The sequence below is a fragment of the Cololabis saira genome, chromosome 12 (assembly GCF_033807715.1).
Source record: "Cololabis saira isolate AMF1-May2022 chromosome 12, fColSai1.1, whole genome shotgun sequence".
NCBI lineage: Eukaryota > Metazoa > Chordata > Actinopteri > Beloniformes > Belonidae > Cololabis > Cololabis saira.
This window is the reverse complement of record NC_084598.1, coordinates 23,619,531-23,645,528: the sequence shown is the minus strand read 5'-3', so window position 1 is coordinate 23,645,528 and position 25,998 is coordinate 23,619,531. Positions and strand designations below refer to the sequence as shown.

The following is a 25,998-nucleotide window of genomic DNA, read 5'->3' as shown; positions in this document are numbered from 1 at the left end:
CTTTCCTGAGATGCTCCTATCATAGAGAACTGATAGACTGCTAGCAGAATTGGGTGGTTAGCCAATCATGTCAAAGACAGCTAAGGTCTAGCAGAATGAGAACTAAGGATTAACCTGTACCATTAGCTACTCTCAAGGACTCTGCCACAGAAATCAGAGCCATTTCAAGGCAGTCCCTGCTTTTGAAGCCAGACTAATAAGGGTCTAAGAGGTTGTTCAGAGAGAGTAATTCAGACCTATTTGAAAACACCTCTTTCAAACACCTTAGAGAGTAAAGGATGTAGTGAGCTAGGCCAGGAGTTCTTAACTTGAGTAGGATTGAAAGAGGGTTTCCTCAATAGAGGCTTTACCTGCGCTTGTTTGAAGGCAGTGGGAACCATCTCCGAAAGTAAGGAACTGTTTATCATATGTGTGATAGCTGGTGCAACAGACATGACTTTTGCTTGGAGTGTTGTAGGGATGGGATTGGATTGATATGTAGAAGGACGGCTACAAGTCAGAAGTTATGACATTAGAGTGAAATGGATTTGCCAAGAGTCAGACCATGCACCTAAATAGCCTTAAAAAAAATAATCCCAACATCCTATCATGAAAGTAGATTATCCACAAACAAAGCTGTCTGTATGTTATTTTCATATTAGACACAGAGGTAAATGTAATAACCATCTGTTTGCCAATATAATGGTTTAAAGCTTTTTATTGGCAAAAGGTATAAACAACAGTGAATTTTTTAATTGATCACATGAAATAATTCTCAGAGTTTTTGTTTGTTTGTCAGATTAAAATTCCATTGTTATTATTTTCTTTTATTCCTCTTCTGCGCTTATGTGCTCTTACTTAACAAGATGCCATTAGCTTTATTGAGTGAAGGGCTGCTACTCTGTTTACTATTTGTCTCAGCCTTCATGGCTTCCTCAAGAGCATCTGTCAAGGGAAGCTTGTCTTCTGCTTCTGTCTCTCTGTGATAGAAATAGTTGAAGTTGGAAACAATGACAGGAACAGGCAAAGCAATAGTCAGTACACCTGCGATGGCACACAAGGTGCCTACAATCTTACCGCCTGTGGTTATGGGACACATGTCGCCATACCCTACAGTGGTCATGGTGACCACAGCCCACCAGAAACCATCAGGTATACTGACAAACTGTGTATTTGGCTCATCTACCTCAGCAAAGTAGATAGCACTAGAAAAGAGGATTACTCCAATAAAGAGGAAGAAGATAAGCAGACCAAGCTCACGCATGCTAGCCTTCAAAGTCTGCCCCAAGATCTGAAGCCCCTTAGAGTGACGTGAGAGTTTGAATATACGAAATACCCTTACGAGGCGGATAATACGCAGAATGGCTAAAGACATGTTCTGTCCTGAGCTCTCTTGTGGTGTCGAGACCAATTCTGTAATTACTGTTACAAAATAGGGGATGATGGATATGATGTCAATGATGTTCATGATATTGTAGAAAAACTCGCTTTTACTAGGACAGACCATAAAGCGAACACACAGCTCAAAGGCGAACCAGACAATGCAAACTGTTTCAATAAAAAAAAATGGATCAGAGAAAGTTGCGGCCTTTGCACCAGGTGGAGAAACAGAAGTGTAGCCTTTGGATTGGTTGAAAGGTTGTACTGCTGTGGGTGCAGCTGTGTCAGAATCATCTCTGAATTCTGGCAGTGTTTCCATGCAGAAAATAATAATGGATATGACAATGACGAGGACAGAAACCAGTGCTACAGCTCGTGCTGCATTAGAGCTCTCTGGATATTCAAACAACAACCAAAATTGCCTATATATTTCATTATCAGGTAGTGGAATGTCAACATCTTTTATGAAGCCTTCATCTTCTCTGAACTGTTCCATGGCCTCATGTCCAAGCTCATAGAAAATAATTTCATCCGCAAAGACATCAAGGGGAACATTAGCTGGTCTTCTGATTTTCCCCCCAGACTGATAGTAATACAAGATCCCATCAAAGCTTGGTCGGTTCCGATCAAAAAAGTACTCATTCCTCATTGGATCAAAGTAGTCCATCCTCTTCAAAGGGTCTCCTAGAAGTGTTTCAGGAAACTGGTCCAATGTTTTGAGCTGTGTCTCAAAACGGAGGCCAGCAATGTTGATAATGACTTTTTGGTCTCCATCATCCAGACCTCGTTTGTCTACAAACAGATCGTCACAGCATTCCTTCGCAAGTCGACTAAATATTGTCTCACTTTCCTTAACTCCCTCACTGTTCAACAGCAATTTCCAGTTAGAGATTATGCTGGCACAGCTACTGCCCATCTTTCTGCCTGGAGGTGGCATTGTTGGGGACTGAGGTACTCCCAGTCTCTGTGTTTGTGGAATTGGAGAAGATGAGGTGGAGTCCCAAACATAGGATGGCACAGAGCTGCAGTGGGAAGGTGTAGAGGATATTTGAGGGGCTTGCAGAAGATAGTTGATGTCTGGACTGTTGTGCTCTGGGGGCATGCCTACTGTGAGAGAGGTGGTCTCATCGGTGTAGGTGTCCAGCTCATCTTCAAGACTGCCATCAATGTCCTCCAGACTCTCAAAGTTTACCAGGGCCACCTCCATGGCTGCAGTTGAGCCAGGGCACAGCCTTGGAACACCAGGATCGGACAGTACCTTTGATGTTGAATAGAGGCCACTAAATTCAGCAGTTTAGTAGTAGCGTAACAGAATGTCAAGACGCACAGGACAAACTGAAGCCCCTTTTATTTTCAGCTTCCATTTAAAACCTGTAGAATTAAAGGGAGAGAGGAAGAGAGAAAGAATAGTCAGTGTGTTTCTGTCAGTGGTTATGGCCTTGTAATCATTTGACAAGAATGTGAGATTACTATTACATAAAATGGATGAGTTTAGAGCATTGATAATTGTGGCAGGGTGGAGGATTGGGTGTGGTCTGCGGGGGAGTAGCGCACAGGTGGCGCGGGTTGGATCAGCTGATCGGGCACAGGTGTGTCCGATCAATCTCTCATCCCTGCCTGTGTGTTTAAGTAGTGGGCTGACCCTGGGGGGTGGTGAAACGGAGCCGCCGGAGAGACTGACACGACGGCTGCCGTGTGCTTGTCTGTGTGTGTGTCTGGTGACAAATAAAGTCGACCGTTTCTCCACCAACCCACGTGTCCTCATTCCTGTCCGGTTACCCCTAGTAGCACGAGTCGGCTACAATAATTATGACATAAGGAATTAAGTACTACATGTTTTGCCAAGATACAGCTGCAGGTGCATACTCTGGACTCCAGTACAGTTCAGTACGGTCTAATAGTAATCGCTGAATGTGACAAAAAGTGTTTAGGTTAGATCAGGAGTTTTCAATTCCAGTCCTTAGGCCCCCATGTTCTGCATGTTTTAGATGCTACCCCGCTTCAACACACCATAATACAAGTAGCTGTGTCATCAACAGAGTTATGCAGACCTCGATGACAAGCTAAGGAGGAATATTAATTAGAATCTGGTGTGTTGATGCAAGGCGACATCTAAAACATGCAGGACAGGGGGCCCAAGGACCAGAATTGAAAACCCCTGGGTTGGATCATTTAGAATCATATAGAATCCCATGAAATTGCTTACCCTACCTTTAACTTATGTAATATTCTTTTATTCAGTGTACAGCATGTGAAATAGGCTTAAACCAACACTCTAGATTCTACCAAGTTATCCTGGAGCTCTTTGGTTGTCTTTCAGAAAATTGTTCAATAAAAATTCAGGAATAGCAATATTTTTGAACAAAGCTATTTCTTTCACAAACATAACAGATGCTCCAAGGGATATGAGTCAAATTGTACACTCTGACCCAAATGTGGACTGTGGGAAAAGAAGATAGTGCAGGGTAACTGGGGCTCTGCATACATTAGTGCATAATTAACATACTGTGCAGTGATAGCATAGGTCTGCCTTCTTCCAGACACCAGGGTTTGCATTTGAATTGCATTCTGACATGTTCTTTCTAATAACCATCAGGCAGTTCACTTTCTTTGCTGCTATTGTTTTTATGTTTTTATTTTTTTCATCAGCATAAAGGCTGCTTGAATTATTAAATGGTTCTATGAGTGTCTAAGTGTCTTTTCTACATGAGTGTGTGTTTGCTTATACTGTGCATGTGTGTCAGTGTGTGACCAAGAACTGCCACCACAGATGTTTAATTAAAGACTCCAGAAATGAGTCACCATCTAAAACCAGCACCAGTGATACCAATCCTGCTGGGAGAGAAACAGATACAGACAAAAGATATAGAAATAAAGTGAATAAAGGGGATGACTTGAAAATTGATGGGATTGTGGATGTGGGTGGAAGGACAGGTTTGGTTGAGGAAAAGCAATGAAAAAAAAGGAAAGTTACAATAAGAGGACAATGGGAGATGTTAGGTGGATGGGTGGATGGACAATATGATAAAAGAGCACCTATGACAATTGAAGATAATGAATGGATAGAAATAACAAAAATCGATCAGGATCAATCAATCATACATTTTTACCCTAAATTCTTCATATATATATATATATATATATATATATATATATATATATATATATATATATATATATATATATATATATATATATATAGATAGATAGATAGATAGATAGATAGATAGATAGATAGATAGATAGATAGCTCATCAAAACATAAAAAGCAACCACACTTCCACTCAGACAATAAAAGCACATCAATATTAAAATAAACATGCAATATAAAGTTTAAAAATAGCAGGAGGAGTTAAAAAAAATTTCAGGTAAAAAAACATTACTGTTTACTGAAGCGTACTCTTAAATTAAATACTTACCTGCTGGACTCCACTGCCCTTATTTTTAACAGATTGTGCTTTTTATTATTTTACTTCTTTTCTTATCATCTTATTCATAATTTTATTCAATTTTATTTGTTATTTACTGTCTAATTATGTCTTGCCGCTTTTAATGTCAATGTAAAGCACTTTGAATTACCTTGTGTTGAATTGTGCTATATAAATAAACTTGCCTTGCCTGTGTTGTTAATGCACTGCCTGCTATTTGAAAAAAAAAACATATAAAAATAAATACAATTCTTTTCTTTATTACAACAAAGGTTTCAACAGACTTTTTGTTTTCTCGACAGCTTATCCCAACCAGTATGTTGGGGTAACCTGTCCGGGAAAACCAAATATTAATTTGTACAGCAACATTTGTACGTGGCGGCAGACACTGTTTGCATTGCATAATGAAAGTACTCATAAACGTATTATTCTGCTGAGATTACATTGTGAAAACAGCTTTTAATTAAGTGAAAGCAAATTAAAAGCAAGACTGCAACACCTGCAGATGTTTGTCAAAGACAAATGGTAAAATAAAGAAAATAAGAACTATAATGTCAAATCCTCTTCCGTCCCCTTGAACCACAAAAGTAATTTGCCCCCATAAAATATTTGTTGTAAATAGCATCTGAAAACTACAAGTAATCTGTCCTGTTATAAAAAATGAGTATATGTATGTGTGTGTGTGTGTGTGTGTGTGTATATATATATATATATATATATATATATATATATATATATATATATATATATATATATATATATATATATGTGTGTGTATTAGTGTGTGTATAGCACAACATGAGTATATTAACATTCAGCCATTTATCTTTTTTTATCTGAATTAATGAAAGTAAAATGTTGTTTCTGTCTTTAGTGTTTTCATTTGAAATCCTGCTCTTTAGATCCCCTATGTTAAAGGACAAAACAAAGTAATAAACACCCCAAACAGGCTCAGAGACAATAAAGCACACTTACCTTTTTCTGAAGAGATATTTCAGACTGTATGCTTACAACATGCTGTAAAAAGCTAAAACTGAATACACAGGTAGAGGTTCCACAGGTTCTGTTCAAGCTTCCTGCTACCTTCTCATCCGGGATCAGAATGACTTATCTTTTGTCAACTAAATTGGGTAACCTTATGCTGAAGTAGAAACTGGAGCTGTGGCTAAGGCCAAATGTGCAAACCTGCACCCACATGCACACATTCCACAGAGACAATTTACAACTGTGGAGAGCAATCAGAAGTTAAAGATTGTTTATATTGTTTAGAAAATGTGCCTATTTGCATCTTTGCATGTGTGTTTATTCATGTGTGTCACAAGATATCAGTAATCTAAGTTATGTGATCAAAACTTCCTAGACTGGAACAGTGTGATTAGATCCTCAGATTTCTTGTCCATGCTTGACACACTTACTCTACACACATGAACAAATGCTGTATCCTAGTCCAAGTTATTTACAGTATCACAATAAATAATTAAAATTTAACTCTGCCGGCTTGATGGAGACAATGATGAAGTGTCTTCCCTTACATCACACAGTCATTTACTAAAACTCAAGAAAGGGCCTTTGTTGTCAGCTCCGTTAACTCTTTCTTTTATGTTTTGTTTTTTAACTCTAAGTGCTGTCTAAATTGCACACCTAAGGAGCATTAATCTTTAATGGCTCTAGGTCTAAAGGACTGTCTAAAATCTTCCATTATGAAAGCAGGATAAAAGAGAACATTTGAGCCATTAATGGTCCCTTTGATACGATACCTTTGGCAGCTAAAGAGTTTATGCATCTTAAATGCATCACTCTTTTCTTTCTTTTTTTTTGTAAATCAATTTGCACAAAAAAGGGCATGGGAGCTACAACCCTGGCTTCTTGATAACTGTGGACATAAACACAGTGTGAATTATCAATTCATTATAAATGCCTTTTCAATTACATCAATTAGTGATTCAGTGCTTTTAGGTGGCATTAAATAAATCAGGCATAAGTGTTTGTTTCAAATAAAAATGTTCAACAAAAAAAGCTGCTTGATACAGGACAAACAAAGAAGAAAGAAAGTATCTATGAATATTTTTTTTTAGGTATTAGAGTTAACCCTTTCCCAACCAGGCTTGTTTTTTAAATTAAAGCTTGAAAATGACATATAAACATTTAAATGAGTGTATCTCAAATTAAAGTTAACACATGACAGTTTACAATAGGAATATACAACTAAGTTTACATATTGCGGGCCATCATAATTGAAGAGGCGACACAACATTTAAAATAAAAGGTAATTTCTGTCTTGGATAATATTACTCTTTTATTTTCATACTGTGTCAAATCTTTGGGTTTGCGACAACTTTGGCTATACAAATACAATAGCCTTGGCTTGCATATTGAATACGGTGATTTAAGAGATAACTATACAGTTATTCAATGGTTATTATTTCAAGTACTGTACAGAGAAAAGGCACATTGTCAGTGGTTGACATTTCCCCCAGTTTGTTTCCGTTTTGCCCCGCCTGTGTCCCATCTGCTCTGATTGTCTGCACTTGTATCTCGTTATCCCCTGTGTATATCTGGTCTTGTCATTCCCTTGCTCCTTGTGGTTCCGTACTGTGTTTTCCTCCATGTGTCCTGCCTGTTTTTGCTCCAGTTTTTTTATCCCTGTTTCCGTGTGTTTTTGATCCTGCTAAGCAGCGCTTTGGTTTTTGGTTTGGAAAATAAACCCTTTTTGTTGCGAACTCCTGCCTCGCTCTCCTGCATCTGGGTCCTCACCACACCAGTCCTGACAGAACGGAACCACCAGTATGGACCCTTCTGGGACATCGTATACCGGTAGGCGGAACTCACTATCCCGGGTTGGCGGCACCCAGATGAGCTGGACTCCCCGGATGAGCTGGAATCCCCCTTCTGGGGAACACGCCTGGCTCGGGGAGGTCCCCGGAGCATTCAGGCTCTGGAGCGACGCAGACGACGGCGTCAACGCCAGCCTCAGCTAGATGCTGTTCCGGCGGTGGTCTTGGGCGCGTCGTCGGTGGTGGTCCCGGACGCATCAGCCCCTGCTCCGGTGATGGTCCCGGACCCCGCGCAGCCAGCACCATGGACCCGGGTTCCCCCGCAGCCAGCGCCACGGACCCGGGTTCCCCCGCAGCCAGTGCCACGGACCCGGGTTCCCCCGCAGCCAGCGCCCCGGACCCGGGTTCCCCCGCAGCCAGTGCCCCGGACCCGGGTTCCCCCGCAGCCAGTGCCCCGGACCCGGGTTCCCCCGCAGCCAGCGCCCCGGACCCGGGTTCCCCCGCAGCCAGCGCCACAGATCCGGTTTCCCCCGCAGCCTGCTCCTCGTATCCTGTGTCCCCAGCCAAGTCAAGGTTCCCCACCAGGTCAAGGTTCCCCGCCAAGTCAAAGTTCCCCACCAAGTCAAGGTTCCCCACCAAGTCAAGGTTCCCCGCCAAGTCAAGGTTCCCTGCCAAGTCTTCCAAGTTCCCCGCCAAGTCGTCCATGTTCCCCGCCAAGTCGTCCAAGTTCCCCGCCAAGTTGTCCAGGTTCCCCGCCAAGTCGTCCAAGTTCCCCGCCAAGTCGTCCAAGTTCCCCGGCAAGTCGTCCAAGTTCCCCGGCAAGTCGTCCAAGTTCCCCGCCAAGTCGTCCAAGTTCCCCGTCAAGTCGTCCAAGTTCCCCGCCAAGTCGTCCAAGCCCCACGCCAAGCCTTCCAGGCCCCCCGCCAAGTGGTCTAGGCCCCACGACAAGTCGTCCAGGCCCCACGCCAAGGCCCAAGCCTAGGCATCGAGGACGACCCCCCGGAACTGTCTCGCCGGTCTGCCCAGTCCCAAGGACGGCCCCCGGAACTTTGGCCGTGTGTTGGCTGCATCTGGGTCCTCACCACACCAGTCCTGACACACATTTTATATTGGTCAGTATATCGGACGCTCTGGCCCTATTACATTAAAGCTCAAATGTATCTTATTTTCTTTTGATACCGGACTGCTATAGGTCCAGTGAGTAGAACTAGTAAAGCCCTCATCTACATGAGTATCCTCTTTGCACTACTGTCATCTCTATCAAACTTGTGTTAACTTGTCCTCTTAACTTTAGATCTAATGTAATTGGTTTCTCACGGTGTATAAAAAATTATGTGTGAAGACTGGTTCTTCCAACCTTTTGCTAGGAAGAGGCTAGCTGTCTGAGCTTGCCTTACTGAGGGTGAAGGCAGATTTATTTTAGAAATCCAAAGCCACAGATTTGATGATTGGTTTTGCTTAGGATATGTATTAAAACACATAAACATCTTATGGACTTATTAAGTTTGAAACGTAATTTATATTGGAGGGAGACATAAACATAGTTCTTTTTATGTATTTTCTTAAGTATTTTCTTTGTTTGATATAATTTGACACATGTGTGGTGCATGTTTGCTAGTTAAAGAACATTAAACATGTAAAAATGTAAGAAATGCAAATTTAACAAAACATCGGGGCATGTGAATCAACATGTTGATGCAAAGCAAAGCAATAAGCAGTGATGAGACAATTAAACATAACCTTGGCTTGTTCCAGGACAGCATAAAACATAAGCGTCACATGTGGCCCATGCCAAACCCCCAGTGGTGTAACTATTTTTACGAATCTATTAATACACAGAATCTGCTGAGGGAAACCCATGAGATAAAATCTCTTATGACATCTGATACCCTGAAGTACACAAACATAGGCAAGAACCAGATAGGGCAGGGATTTAAAAATTCCATGCTGGCAACAATATAGGGATCTTCATTGGATATGGCAGTGCACGCTGAGCTGAGCTGCACATTTTAGTATGCTATTCCCTGTGGCTTTATTACATGTGTGTAAACATGAACAGATGTTACTGCAAATCTAGCTTAAGCTAATCCGTTGCCAGCTGGTTGCCAAGAAAAGCATGTACAAGTTCAATGCTTAACTAATGGGCAAAATATTTTGTGCCATCACGTTCAGAAATTAACCTTTTCTGCTGTTACGCAAAAAACATCTTTGCAATATTAGCTAGTAAAAGCCAAACATGTACCGTAGTAAGTACAGCTGCATTTACAAAGATAGGGAAAATGAAAGTATTGTGTCACATGTGGATAAAACTACACTGAATTAACCACATATTTTATAGAACACAATATAAAAACAAGTATATTATTATTAATATTATTATTATTATTATTATTATGAAAATTAGAAGGTGTATGGTTCGTTTTTTTTATATGCTCTTTTTTAGACTTTCAAGGTAGAACATGGTTTAAAAAGTTGCAAAGTTGGGACATAGACCAGAAATGTTTCTAGTAGTGATCATTTATCCTGACTCATCTGCCCCGAGTCACCTGACTGGTACGCCACAAATATACAAAAAGAAAAACATACTGCTGGCCTAGGTTTACAAAGTTGCATCTAACAGTATTCTGTGGAGAGTTATGACCATTTAGTGAAAACCATACACAAGACATCAGCACAAACCCCTCATATCGACACGGCTCTTTTGTAGTTATGAAACCGGGGCATCATGAACTCGAGCTGATCATGAAGTTCTCTGTTTACCAAAGTTTTTATAGTGAAACCTGAGGCCACCTGTACTACAGCTAACATCAGGTCAACAATGAGTGATGGAGCAGGTCAAGAACACTAGAAAATCTACAACAGAATGCCTGAAAATGAAAAAAATTGAAGTCAAGTTTTCGCGATGGCCCAGACAAAATCCAGACGTTCATTTGATTGAAACAATATGCCAGGTCCACAGAAGTCTCATTCCCTGTAACGGAGTACGTGGTAGAGACTGTCATTTCCAGGGATAATCAATACAGTATTGTTGGCCGTGTTTGTTGAACCTTCTGTTATTTTCCAGTAAAGCGGTTCCAGACTGCTCAGACTGTTGGAAGGGGGGCATTGGTTGATAGAGCTGGTATTTTTGGATCACAATTTTGACTGTGTTAAGCAGATTAATGCAGGATGTGCAGCTCAGTTTTATAAGCCGAGGGATCTTTTCTGCCAGGTCAACACTGATACTACGCTGATACTAGTGAGTCATAACAGATATACAAGCAGAACATACAGAGTTTGCGCGCACACACACACACACACACATACACACACACACACACACACACACACACACACACACACACAGCTCCTTTGGAAAACTGACTCAAGACCCTTTCAGGGAACACTCATCCAATAGAAGGATACAAGGTAACTGTTCTGTAACTGTGGAGAAACACACTGTTTGAAACATAAACAAAAATGTGACAATTGGGAAATCAAGCTGTTTTCACTGATACTACGCTGATACTAGTGAGTCATAACAGATATACAAGCAGATCATACAGAGTTTGCGCGCGCACACACACGCACGCACGCACGCACGCACGCACGCACGCACGCACGCACGCACACACACATATATATATATAAATATATATATATATATACACACAAATATATATATATATATATATATATATATATATATATATATATATATATATACACATATATGTAGTTACTAATTTCATATTAATGAAGAAAAAATAAAAACAGTCAATTGACCCTTAATTTGTGCAGTGCCGTTTCAAAAACACAGTTAATTTGAAGTCCTTGTGAATGTGAAGGTCTTTTTTTCTATGACCCTCACTCACTTAAATCACTTACTGGAATATGTCCAATTGTTAATTAAGTTTTAATATTTAGAACCAAATGCCGCCCTTCATTAACTGAGTTTAAAAATAAATGCAAAGTGGAATTCACTTTTTATGAATTTACTGTACTTTATGGAAATTACCATTCCTGTGTGTTTCATTAGGGTGAAGCATTATCACTTACAAACACTGTTATTGTTATAATAATTGTTATAATTTGTAAATAGACTCCATTTTATAGCCTTATCCAACATTTAAAATACATTACAATCCAAACCCTATTCACCCTCACACACAACCCCTTTGATTATGTAGATACAACTAAGTCATGCACAGATCACGGGGCAGTTGGTTTACTATTAGAAACAAATCAATTTTGTCAAGTCAACTTGGTGAGCTAGGGATTAAACAGAAAACCCTGTGGAGTACTTTTTATGGTACCTTTTGAGCCACATCCTGCTGCTGCAAAAAAACAAAACAAAATATGACTAAAAGTTAGCAGAACCAGTACTTCCATGTTACTTTTTGGATTCATGGGCTCTTTATTCTTTCTTATAACACAGAGACAGTTTCTTCCCCCAAGCTGTTGCTCTGATGAACTCTCATAACTCATAGAGTCCCAGAGATCAATCACCGTGCAATAATAACAATAACAATGATAACAGTAATTATAACACAATCACATGCTGTAACAATGCACCTTCGAATAATCATATCTACCTCATTCTGCTGCACCTTTCACTTTAAAAAAAATGTATATATGTTATTAAGAGCTGTCATTACCATGTCTACCTCATACTGCTGCACCTTTCACTTTTTCTAATTGTATATATGTTAATAAGTGCCACATTTGTTTCTCTTGTATTTACTGTTTGCTATTTTTAAAATCTGGGTGCAGTGAGCGAAATAACCGCAGTCAAATTCCTTGTTGGGCATGCTCAAACTTGGCCAATAAAGCTGATTCTGATTCTAATTCTGATGATTTTCTTTTCTATAATTAAGGTCCTGGACGACATCAGGTTCCAATACAGATAGTGGCAACATTTCAGTCTTGGTCTTACTGGATCTCAGTGCTGCATTCGACACAGACGACAATGACATCTTTACAGACGGGTTGAAAAACTGTGTGGGACTTTCTGGCGTAGCTGTTGGAGTCCTATCTAACAGACAGGGACTATTTTTTGTCTTTGGGTAACTAAAAATTGGAGCTAACAAAAATAACATCTGGAATTCCTCAAGGTTCAATTGTGGGGCTTCCGTTGTTCAACATCTATATGCTCCCATTCGATCAAATTATAATAAACTACAGATGAGACACAGATCTATACAACAATCTTGCCAGGATACTATAATGTAGTTTAGACATTGATCAAACACATTCATCAAATTAAAGAGTGGATGTGCCACACTTTTCTTCAGTTAAATTAAGATGTTAAGACGTTATTCAAATTGAGCGAGCACACAGGATCGGTGCCCTTACTGGGAGAAATGAACGGCCCAGATCTATTATTGTCCGTTTCCCAAACTACACAATGAAGCAAATTGTGCTCCAAGCCGCCTGGTCCAAAAAGGACATCAGAGTGAAAGACTGTAGGATTTACTTTGATGAGGACTTTACAACTCGGGTGTTCAAAGAGCGTGCAAAATACAGACAAGTGAGAAAACAACTACAGGAGAGGAGGATCAAGTTCCGCATACTTTTCCCGGCGAGACTAAAACTATACCATCCTGATGGAAAGTTCAAGGTATTTGAAAACCCCAAAGATGCTGCGAAAGGCCTGTCCGAGTACGGAGTTACCATGGAGGTCCCTGCCGAGGAGCTGGATTTGGAGACAACGCTGCGCGCAGCAGGCTGGGAGACGCACCGCTCCAAGGGCAGAAAAAACCCTGCAGCCGATCTGATCTGTGATATAAAGACACTACTGGACTCTCTGGGTCAGCACGCAGGGCGAAAGGACAGAGGTATGTGCGCTGATACAGATGCGTAAAAGATCCAGATGCTGAATAATGCCTTTTGCAGCTGCATGATGCTGCTCTAAATGAACAATGGGTGAGCAACTGGACACTCATGTCTTCTCCAGAACTGATGTTCCGGAGTATAAAATATATGATTTTGAATGTAATGTTGACCCTGAGAGCCATGTCTTCAGTCGGATTAATGATACGTGTGATTATTTTACTGATGACCAGTTCAAAGATAATGTTGAATTAAATAAAAGATTTTCGTTGATACACTTTAATTGTAGGAGTCTGTACGCCAACTTTACTAAGATTAATGAATATTTGAGTTCATTTCAAGGCAAATTTAAATTGCTTGCCTTATCTGAGACATGGTTAAATCAAGAAAAAGGAGTTGATTTTTATATTCAGGGTTATGAGTTCTATTATATGAACAGAGGTAGTAAGAGGGGAGGAGGTGTGGCCTTGTATGTAAGCAGTGATCTGAAATGTAAACAAATTGAATCTATGACGATGGCAATTGATGAACTAATGGAGTATATAACTGTGGAAATTGAAATGGAAACTGTAAAAAACATTGTTGTGACTTGTGTGTATAGAGCACCAGGAACAAATATAGCAACATTCAAAGACAAATTGGAAGAGTTAATGGACAAGCTAAATGAAAGGAAAACATATATTATTTGTGGAGATTTCAATATTGATTTATTAAATGTATCCAAACATAATTATACGTCAGATTTTTTAGATGCAATATACAGCAGAGGTTTATTCCCACTGATCACTAAGCCTAGTAGGATAACATCACAAGGGGCAACATTAATTGATAACATTTTTGTAAATGACTTGCAAAATTCGGTCAGAAGTGGGTTGCTAATTAATGATATAACTGACCACTTACCAGTCTTTGCAGTGTATGATGGTAAAACAGGGGGAAATGAGGAAGAATCGTGTACTAGATATGCAAGGGTAAGAAATGCTGATGCAATCGATACATTTCGGGATGATTTACTTAAAGCGACACTACGTAACTTTTCCACCTTAATATCATATTTCCAGAGTCATTGTGATGGTACATCAACTTCCAACAGGTTTAATGACACCTCTGTCATGATCTGAGGGGGTCTGTATCGCTTTCACTGGCACTATGTAACTTTGAGGAGCATGGTAGGAACCCTGCCACACTAAAAAACTACAAATTTTACGACTTTGACTGCTTTACGGCACATACGTCACTTCCCCCTCCTTCCCGATTCGTAGTCGAGACAAAAATGGGCGGGGCTTGGAGCGCAGAGGCTGAGCTCAGCAGAAGCTGGTGTTGAGCTAAACGAGGAGCTGGTATCATGGCCGAAGCAGCGAAAAAAACGAAGAAAATAAAAGTTTTAACGGAGCGGAGGAGACGAAAAAAAGAAAGCGGGAGAGTAACAAGCTAAATGCCCGGTGGAGAATAAACATTGGCCCGGCGTTCTCTCGCTACAAGCCCTTGCAGCGCCGTCGTCTTGGACGAGATGGTTGAAGGATGTAAAGACGTTCATCACCTCCAGGTATGCACTTTTGTCAACACCTATGTCAGTGTGTTTTACAAAAACAATTATCCTGAAACTACTACAGCTGGTGTAAGTGTTGCTACTGTATCAAATGTCAATATCTATGTAAACCTTTTGACTCTTCAGGTCTGTATATACAGATACTTATACACTGATGGTAAAAGCAACACATTTGTAGATATAGTAAAATATAGCCAGAAAAATGAAATATATAGGCAAAGTATACACTTCCAGATGAAAAAAAATACAATATAAACACCATATAAGCATATAAAATAAATCTACTTTGTTGGAATTATATTAAAATAATAACAAGAGTAATAAAAGAAACCTTATGGTGTTTATAATGTGTCGTTTTATCTTGTGAGTGTATAAATATATACATTTCTCTAATTTTTCTATAGCTATACATTACTTGCTTTTACTTTCTGCATAATTACAGTGACTTCAACAAAGAAAAAAATTCAAACTTGTGATCAACAAAATATGTTGAATGATTTATAGGTCAGTAATTATCAGAAAGACATAATGTTTTTGTATCTTTATTCTCACACTCTGCAGGACTACATCAGATCTGGAAAACTTCCAGAATCACATCCTCATGCAGGGAAGGTTCTCCTACACTCCAGCAGTGAATCACACGCGGACTCTCCCAGCACGAAACAAGGATGGACACAAGATGCTACTGCTACTATAGTCATTGTATTTATTTACAGTAACTTCTTACACTGTTTCATAGTTCAGTTTTTATTATCAGTTCATTATTTTTAGTTTATTTTTCTACTACTCTATTTACACTTGTTTACTTTATTCACAGTAATTTATCCTGTCATACAGTTGTTCATTACTGCTACTGTGATACAGATTACTTATTGTTTATAATAATGTATGGGATAACTGCTGTCACTATGCAAATGAAAAAGTTCAAGAATGTTCTATTTTCTGAAAGGTGTGTAAATAAAAGTCTGTCTTGTTTTGCACAAATGTCTTTATTTTAAACACACAAAAACAACTGTACAGGAAAAAATGGAACAAAAAAAAAACAATATCAAAATATTTGCAGTAATCCTCATAAAGGTTCCATTCTACAGAAGACGGGGATCCCTGAAACCAGTGTACTGTCCCATTGGGTCTGGAAAGGTGTCTCTTATTTTCATTGTCATTCATCATCATTAACATCATGCTGCCAGAGCACAAACTGGCGATATGTATATATATGCATATATACAGTAAATGATATATATGCTGTGTGTCGGTTCTGTCTTTGTGGGGGTTCAAACTCTGATGATGCAGAGGTAGAGGTGTTCTCACGAACAGCAGATTCCTGATAAAACAAGAGACAGAATTGTTATGATACAAATGTAAATGTAGAATTCTATGATCAATAAGAATCAAAATTAGAATGTTTTCACATACTGGGGATTCGTCTTGGGTTTTGGTAATTCTAAAATTACTGACAATATCAACAACAGACAGAGAAATAATAGTGATCATAAAAATGTGTAATTCGCAATGAGGAAGCTTTATAAAATAATAATACAATTGAATAGAATTACAGCACTAGAGGAAATAATGCAATGCGAAGAAAATGTATAGAACATTTCTAGTATTTTTCCTGAGAACTGTAAAATTGTGCAGGTCTGATCTGCAAAATATAAGGAATGGGCATTCAGTTATTCACAGGTTATAAAGTATTTTTTTTATTTTGTCAGTAAGTATGTTGGACTACTAATTTATGACGAAGTCCCTCTAAAAAACGTGACAGGAAAAAGGTGCAGAGCGTATGAGTTTGTAGGGCACATTATCTCGCTGAAACAACTTAATAAAACCAATTTGAACTTAGTGTTTTTCAACATCGTCATATTATATTGTTTAGCCAAAAATAGATACATTACCTCTTCATTATCCATCCTGCAAACGACCGCTGAAAACAGAAAAGTCGTTTTGAAAGCCCGTCCCGTCTTCTCTCATCAAAACAAATGCAGCGGCGGGGACGGGGGTTTTCCGGCAGTACGCGCTGGTGCTCATGGGAAATGGAGTGTTCTTTCTGGTAAAGCACTACCGATTTTTGTCCAAAGGAGGCGCCAAACTCAACAAAGCTGAAAGTTCCGTTGTGCTGCTTTAAAGAGTGTTGGAGAGGAGTTTATGTAGATGATGTTAACTCTGCATATGAATCATTTTTGAATAGTTTTTTGTTACTGTATGACAAACACTGTCCATTAATGCCAAATAAATCAAAAGCCAAGTATATTGGAAAACCATGGATTACAAAGTCCTTGCAAAATGCGTGTAAGAAAAAAAATAAACTTTACAGAGATTTTATTAAACTTAGAACCAAAGCATCTGAAAATAAATATAAAATATATAAAAATAAGTTAATAGTTATATTGAGACAGGCTAAAAGAGATTATTATAATAAAAGATTACTAGAAAATAAAAAAGATATAAAAAATACCTGGAAAATTCTTAATGAAGTAATTGCCAATAATTTACAGCCCACTAGTAAACCTAGTAACTTTTATGTTAATGATAGCCAGGTGGTCCTAAAAAATATGAAAGAAGTGGTGAATGAATTTAACTCCTTTTTTGTAAATGTTGGACCAAATCTTGCAAAAACTATTAAACAACATAATAATGGACAAGCAGTAGGTAGCTCGAAAGGGGGAAGTAAAGTATTGCAATCTATGTTTCTTGGAGAAGTAAAGGAGAGTGAAATTATTTCTATTGTAACAAAATTTAAAAATAAGACTTCAACGGATAGCGATGGAATTGACTTGACCATTATTAAAAAAACTATTGATTGCATAATCAAACCTTTAACTTATATCTTTAATCTTTCCTTTTGTACGGGTATTTTTCCAAATAGAATGAAAATTGCAAAAGTTATTCCATTATTTAAAGCAGGAGACAAACATAGTTTCACTAATTACAGACCCATATCATTATTGTCACAATTTTCTAAAGTGTTGGAGAAGTTGTTTGTAACAAAATTGGATTATTTTATTGAAAAAAATAAACTGTTAAGTGATAATCAATTTGGTTTTCGAAAAAATCGGTCCACAACCTTTGCTTTAATGAATTTAGCAGAAGAAATTACTACAGCAATAGATAGCAAGAAACACACAATTGGGGTTTTTATTGATTTAAAAAAAGCGTTTGATACCATTGATCATAAAATTCTTATTTCAAAATTATATACATATGGGGTGAGGGGCATGGTTTTAAATTGGGTACAAAGTTATTTGGACAAGAGGAAACAGTATGTGCATTTTTTTGGTAACACATCCAACTATATGAATATTGTTTGTGGAGTCCCACAGGGCTCTGTTTTGGGACCAAAACTTTTTAATTTATACATTAATGATATATGTGAAGTGTCAAAATTATTACAGTTTGTGTTATTTGCAGATGATACAACTTTTTTTTGTTCAGGACATGATTTGGAAACTCTTGCTAAGTGTATAGAAAAAGAAATGGTAAAATTAAAAAAATGGTTTGATGAGAATAAGTTGTCTTTAAATTTGAAAAAAACTAAATTTATGATTTTTGGCCATTCAAGAAGAGAAACAAATGTATCACTTACTTTAGAAGGAGTACCAATTGATAGAGTATCACAATTTAGGTTTTTAGGGGTTATTATAGATGATAAATTGACATGGAAAGCTCATATATCTCATGTAAAATCAAAAGTGTGCAAAAATATTTTTGTTTTGAACAAGGCTAAGTTTGTGTTAAATTATACAGTAATGAGAATCTTATATTGTTCATTAATTTTGCCTTATTTATCTTATTGTGTTGCAATCTGGGGCAACACATATCCAACCAATATGAATCCTTTATTTTTATTACAAAAAAGAGCACTTAGAGTTATTTGCAATACACATTACAGAGAACACACCAACAGATTATTTTTTGAATCAAGACTACTGAAACTTGAGGATTTGGTTAAGTTACAGACACTCACAATCATTTACACAGCTAAATGTAAATTATTACCAGAAAACTTACAATACATGTTTACTTTCAGTTTAAATAACGAAGATAGTCGCAGAAAATTTAATTTTAAACATTTATTTGCCCGAACCACCTTAAAGCAGATGAGCACTTCAATTGTTGGAATTAAGTTATGGAATTCATTAAATTATGATTTAAAGTGCTGTATAAACATATTTCAGTTTAAATATAAATTTAAAGAGAAAAAAATAGCTATGTATGAAATAGTCTAAATATATAATATATGCGTATGGAGACAGACAATTTATTTTCTTGTTTTTCTTTTCTTGTGATATTAATTAAGTAATTGTGCAGACCATCTGTTATTATTGTTCAGTTTTCTTTTGAGGGAGGGGCAGGTATAATACGATTTTCTTCTTCCTGCTCCTTTCTGGTTCTGGAATATGTTTTTGATTGTGTTGTTATTTTACTTGCTTGCTTTTTTTCTTTGCATATTTCCATGACCAGAATAAATAAAAATGAAATGAAATGAAAGATAAAATAGAAATAGTGTTTGGAGCCAAGAAAGAAAGATTGAAAGTCAGCTTTCAGCTTCAAAGAACCCAGCTCCTTGAAAGGGGCTGGACCCTCCACTACTCTGGAGTTGTCCAGGGTGAGAGGCGACGGGCTGGTGTGGGCTTGTTTGTAGCCCCCCAGCTCAGTCGCCATGTGTTGGAGTTCACCCCGGTGAACGAGAGGGTCGCTTCCCTGCGCCTTCGGGTCGGGAAAGGTCTCTCACTGTGTGTGCCTACGGGCCGAACAGCAGTGCGGAGTACCCGGCCTTCTTGGAGTCCCTGGGAGGAGTACTGGATAGTGCTCCAACTGGGGACTCCATTGTTCTACTGGGGGACTTCAACGCTCACGTGGGCAATGACAGTGATACCTGGAGAGGCGTGATTGGGAGAAACGGCCTCCCCGATCTGAACCCGAGCGGTGTTTTGTTGTTGGACTTCTGTGCGAGTCACAGTTTGTCCATAACGAACACCATGTTCAAACATAAGGGTGTCCATCAGTGCACGTGGCACCAGGACACCCTAGGCCGGAGGTCAATGATCGACGTTGTTGTTGTTTCATCTGACCTTCGGCCGCAAGTCTTGGACACTCGGGTGAAGAAAGGGGCTGAGCTGTCAACTGATCACCACCTGGTGGTGAGTTGGATGCGCTGGCAGAGGAGGAGGCTTGACAGACCGGGCAGACCCAAACGGATTGTGAGGGTCTGTTGGGAACGTCTGGCGATCCTTCACATTGAGAGGAGTCAGCTGAGGTGGCTTGGGCATCTGTATCGGATGCCTCCTGGACGCCTCCCTAGGGAGGTGTTCCAGGCATGTCCCTCCGGGAGGAGACCCCGGGGAAGACCCACGACACGCTGGAGAGACTATGTCTCTCGGCTGGCCTGGGAACGCCTCGGACTCCCCTCGGAAGAGCTGGAGGAAGTGTCTGGGGTGAAGGAAGTCTGGGCATCTTTGTTGAGACTGCTGACCCCGCGACCCGGGAACGGATAAGCGGCGGACGATGGATGGATGGATGGATGGATGGATGGATGGATGGATGGATGGATGGATGGATGGATGGATGGATGGATGGATGGATGGATGGATGGATGGATGGATGGATGGATGGATGGATGGATGGATGGATGGATGGATGGATGGATGGATGAATTTCTGCTGGCAACTCTGCAGATATTTAATCAGCTGAACAGCTGAAGGAGCTGGGAGCAAAGCTAACTTTGATTGACATGCGGTAGGTGTGTTCTCGATGGCTTGCTTAACAACCTGGATGTGCCTCATATGAAGAAAAACCAGCTTCAAAACCAGTCTTCAAATACCAGCTGGTCTTTTGACTGAATACTCCCTCCATTGTTATCTATAGTCTATGGTTGGAACCAAATACGATGAGACAGCATTCATCTTTTATGCTCCTGACCTGCTAGGACAAACTCCCAGAATGCATCAGGGCTGCTGAAACTCCTTTAGGTGCTTTAGGTCAAGGTTGAAAACTGTTTTATTTACTGCTGCATTTCAGTATTCCACCACACTTCACTACAACTTTTATTTCTTGCATCTCATTTGTTTTATTCTTTTTAACTTATGTCCTTCTGTCTTTAATTTCTGCTTTTAAACTATTTTAGATTTAAATGCATTTTTAAAGATCTTTTTATGTTAAGCAGTTTGAATTGTCTTCTGAATGAAATGTGCTACAAATAAACTTGCCTTGGCTAGACTGCTGCTGACACGGGTGTGTCTGCAGGCCCCAGGCCAAGTCTCAGTGAACAGCAGCTGGGACAAAGATCCTCATTTGGCTTGTTGACAAGACACAGATATACACACACAATAACACAACGGAGAAGCTGAAATGCCTTCTTAATAAATTAATCACTTCCTGTGCAGAATCTAAAATAAATGCTCTGTAGGCAAATCACTAACTCAGGAAGCAATTACATAAGCTTACCAGTAAGCTTGTTGGGAGAGTCCCAAAACTGTTATTCTAAACTAAAAAATACACAAAAATGTCTTTATCTCACAATAGTGAAAAAGTCAGTTTCCTTATTTCCATTTTGTAACAAAAATTAAATACTACATCAGCCTGGATTTTAACAATATTGGACATTTCTAACAAATAGAATAACGTAACTGTTTGTGTAACATCTGTTCCCCTGTGTCATGTCTGCACACACTCTTAACTACCTTTACCTAATGTTATATTCTTACGGTAACATTTCTATTGAGCTCTTCTTGATTTGATTGGCATGCCGCAGCATTTGTTTACTGGTATTTCTCCACAAAGCACAGCTACAGGATTAAACGGGGTTATTGAATTTTAACTAAGAGCAATGACATTTACACACTTTCAACCCCCTACCATGTACCCCTCCTCCCCCGGCATCCGCTCTCCACAGAGGGGATTAGGGCTGTCTCATTTACAGAAATGTTACATTATTTTTTAGAAGCCTTTTTTAGTCTCAGAACCAGACGGGGAAAATTTAGCCATCTGGTCTGACGGTCTATTACATATCACTAATCTCAGGTGGTGTTCAAGTCAACTAAAAAACATATACACATGCACATAAACTTACACATACACACTGATGCAAAACTAAACCATCATACTGAGTAAATCTGCACATCTGCCCATGGCATTCTGATATGACAAATACTGTCCTTGTTCAATGAAGATTTACCCACATGGCAAGTACACAAGCCCACTATAAATGTGCAAATATAATGTAAACTATTGTATCAATAAAGATATATAATAATAATGGATTTGCATATTTCTTCTCCTCCAGCTCAACTAACTGTTTGTCTTTTTGGTCACATGGATCTGCTGGAGCCCATCCGTTTTCATTTTTAAGGACAGGATACACCCTGGACGGGGTCACCGGTGCATCTATAATGCATAATACAATTAAAGGATTCAAGGAATCTTTAGAAATTTTAGTGCATAGAGGAAAAGGATCCAAGCAAAACCTAGATACCTGCGATCTTTGATCCTTCAGACGACACTGAATCAACTCCTGATATATATAAGGGATTATTGCGGTTAAAGTCTACAATGTGGAAATTCATCCACAAATGTCAAAAAAGTCTTGTGTTTAACTTGTGCAGAGATGAGTCAATGTCTCTGGCATCTGAGGCCTCTGTGATAGACCATCACACAGTGGAAATGTGTATTGTGGTCAGATGGATCAGTATTCTAAACCTTTTTTGGAAGAACTGGCAGCCCTGTGCTCTAGACAAAAGACACAGAGGACCACCTAAACTTTTATCAGCAACAGGTCCAAAGGCCAGCCGCTGTGATGATTTTTTTTCTTTAAAAAGTAGGATTATGCCTTGTAAGGTTTTAAGTCACAACTCAGAAGACAAGCTTTCTAAAGGTGTTAAGTAACTAAAGGGATGACAGGTAGCCTACAGCTGTCAAGCACAGGGGAAAATAAAAACTAAAAAAAAAAAACTTTTGGAGCCTAGTGGCCATTCAAAGAACTGCACATAGGAATATACTAGAACATAAAAGCAGAGGATCCCATGACAGCGACACACAAACTGGACAGAAACCAAACCATTAACTTTTTTTTTCGATACTCCAAGCTGTGATTCACTATGGGCACTCCCTACTCACCCTGTAAAATGTAATAAGTTGGCTTTACTTACAAAAAAAGCATGTATACTCGTTACCTCAAAAGAATTACGTTTTTGAAAATGTTAATAATGTCATATAGTCACTTAGTCACATGCATACAGAGGTGGCAAATCCGGCTTCAGAAAGTAAAAGTCCTGCCATATATTTGTTCTGTCCATTCACTAAAACCAGGTGAGTTCACTAATTAGCTCATCTACCTGGCTGAAGAGCTGTGCTGATTAGAATCAGCTGGTTGAGTGAATGTGCAGAACAAATACATGGTAGGACTTTTACTTTCTGAAGCCGGATTTGCCACCTCTGCATGCATATACACACACACACACACACACACACACACGCATGATCATATACATACACACACACACACACACACATAGACATACACACTGGCTTATTCACCTGCATGCTGGCTCTCTAGTTTTTGGGTTTAGGTAGCGGTAGCGATAGCTTAGCTCAGACTGCGATCAGATCTCAAGATTTAGGTCGATTGCTGTTATTGTTTTGGTTGGCTCCGTGCCGGTTTTGTGCTTTGTTTGTGTTTTTTTGTTGCAGATTTCCAGTGCTTGACGTGTGTCTCCGTGTGTTCCTGCTTCCTGGATTGGCAGTGGAGGTCGTCAACCCCCCCCCCCCCCCCAAAAAAAAAAAACACTGGGTTTGTATGTGTATATTTATGTATGTGTACGCATATGTGTGCGTATATATATGTATATATATTAAATATAGTAATAATGCACATATATACACTTTTGGTTTCTACCGTCATGGTATCAATCAATAATATGTGTGCAGACAAGGTAAAAAAAAAAAAAAAAAAAAAAAGAAAATGTTAATAATGACTAAGATTCATTTGTACAGTTTATATTGGCAGAACTTAAGTCATTTGAACAATTTATGTATGCTATAATAACATGTTATCGTAGAAATAACCTAATGGAACAATTTGGTATAAATTAAGATCAATGTTTTATATAAAAACATTTTTTTATTACACAGGATTATACTAAATTCAGTTTCATCATCAGCTATTATTTGTTTACTTATTACCAGCTATATCATTAATTTATTTATTCATATATACAGAATGAATCACTTAAAGCAGTACTTGAATAACCTTTATTTCAGGGATACCATAAATATAACAGTTTCAGCTTTGTCATTTAAAAATACTTTTGAAACATGTAACATTATGATTGGGAAAAAAAAGTCTTATAAATTACTTATTTCAGGGGCTGCTATTTTGCGGTGATATGCAGTCTTAAAATAAATCCTTTGTTTCTTCATATTGTATTCTATAATTTTATATTTTTGAATAAAAAAATGAAAATTTTAGCATTCTCAAAATGTTGCTTATACATTTTGATTTTTGACAAAAAAAAACTGCCTTGAGTTACAACAATAAAGAAGGCTATGCTAAAAAAATTAAACCTCTAATTTAAGTGTCTTCTCATTGGCTGAATTTCTGAAAGTTCCCATGATTTTTCAATGAGGCATCTCATAAACACACACAACTCCTGCTGTTGGTCAGGAGTGGCAAAGACAGCCCCGAAACCAGAAGATAGCTACGATACACAAAACTGTCAGAGATTACTTGCACTTTCAACAGTGACAAGTCCTTAAATCAAGCAGTAATGTTTGAACCAGATCCAGAGTACGAAAGTAATCAATCTGAAGATCCTCAACTGCAAAGACCACACTGTAATGTGTCTGTTTTTGGACAACTGTAAAAGCAACACACCTCATTTGCATAAACATAAAGCATCTTTCGATGTCTTTTAGTTTTTTTATCGTTTCTGTCTCTTGATTGAATGATCACACCCCACCAAGGTAAAGATTCATTGTTGCAGCACTTTTGATGAGTCCAAAAACTTGGAGAAGAATACAATGCCCACTTTAATAAGATGATAGGAAAATACAAAACAGAAATTGGCATTAAAAACTAAAGGGAATATTCAAATTTGAAAATGTTGGATGTTTTGTTTCCATAGAAAAATATTTATTTCAGTAGCAGTATTAATTTGGATAATAATAATACTCATAATAATAATAATAGCACTAGAAATCTTTCGGTGGGAAAGATACACAAAATCACTGTAGGCTGCACGGTGAAAACATGATGCTCGTTGTTTCCTCCGTTTCATATTCTTAAATTATTCTAATGGCAGAGGGCGCCCACTGGATCTGACGTGTCGTTCAATTATCGCAATTGTGCAAGATGTAGTTGGGCTTTCAGAGAAGTTCGCTCACTTAGGAACCTGTAGAATGTGTAACAAGCTGATTACATATTTAAAATGGTGAAAAGTTGCTTACCTTTAGTGCCGTGTGGGTCCTGCAGGCGTCAGGCGTTGTTGGTAAAGTTTGGAGCTCCGGGCCGCGCCGGAGGCATGGTTAGATCTGCGCGCTGGATCCACCGACCACAATGCCTCTCCGGCCGCACCGACAGCAGGCACGGCCGGGGTCACTGGACAATCCCCTTCTGGGGCCAGATGTGAGTGATATAACAACATCCTGATTATGTTTAATTTGGCCAATTCCCCTTCGACGCAAAATCCCTGTTTTTCTTCGTCCTTCAATTACAGCTGTGTCGTTTTAACGAGGGGAGGGGAGAAGAAATGGACACAGAGAGAGAGAAAAGAGAGAGAGAGAAACAGAGTTGTGACCTAACATCTGTCAATCTTCTTTATGCCTTCTTGACTGCATCATCTCTATAAATGCAACTTTTTCCTTCTTTCATTTTTTTGACAAAGGATGATCTATATTGAATGATTTTCTGAAGTCTTTGAAAATAGTATGCACTTGGCTTTATCTACATTAAATCATTGTTTCCCTCTTCTGGTCAAAATGAAGATCAGACTTCAACAAAGGTGTAGGAGTATACGCTCCATAATTACATCACAATCCCTATCTCCTGCTGCAGTGGACATGTTTTCCTAATTTCCGACAGATG

General features: G+C 38.8%; 1 protein-coding gene across 1 annotated transcript; it reads right to left on the bottom strand.

The window, feature by feature from the left end:
* Positions 1-823: 823 nt before the first annotated feature.
* Positions 824-25,497, bottom strand: kcna10a (potassium voltage-gated channel, shaker-related subfamily, member 10a). The gene is made up of 2 exons (XM_061734851.1): positions 25,362-25,497; positions 824-2,730 (listed from the first exon to the last, which is right to left on the bottom strand). The coding sequence occupies exon 2, from the start codon at positions 2,564-2,566 to the stop codon at positions 824-826; it is 1,743 nt and encodes a 580-aa protein (XP_061590835.1). The 5' UTR covers positions 2,567-2,730; positions 25,362-25,497.
* Positions 25,498-25,998: the final 501 nt, after the last annotated feature.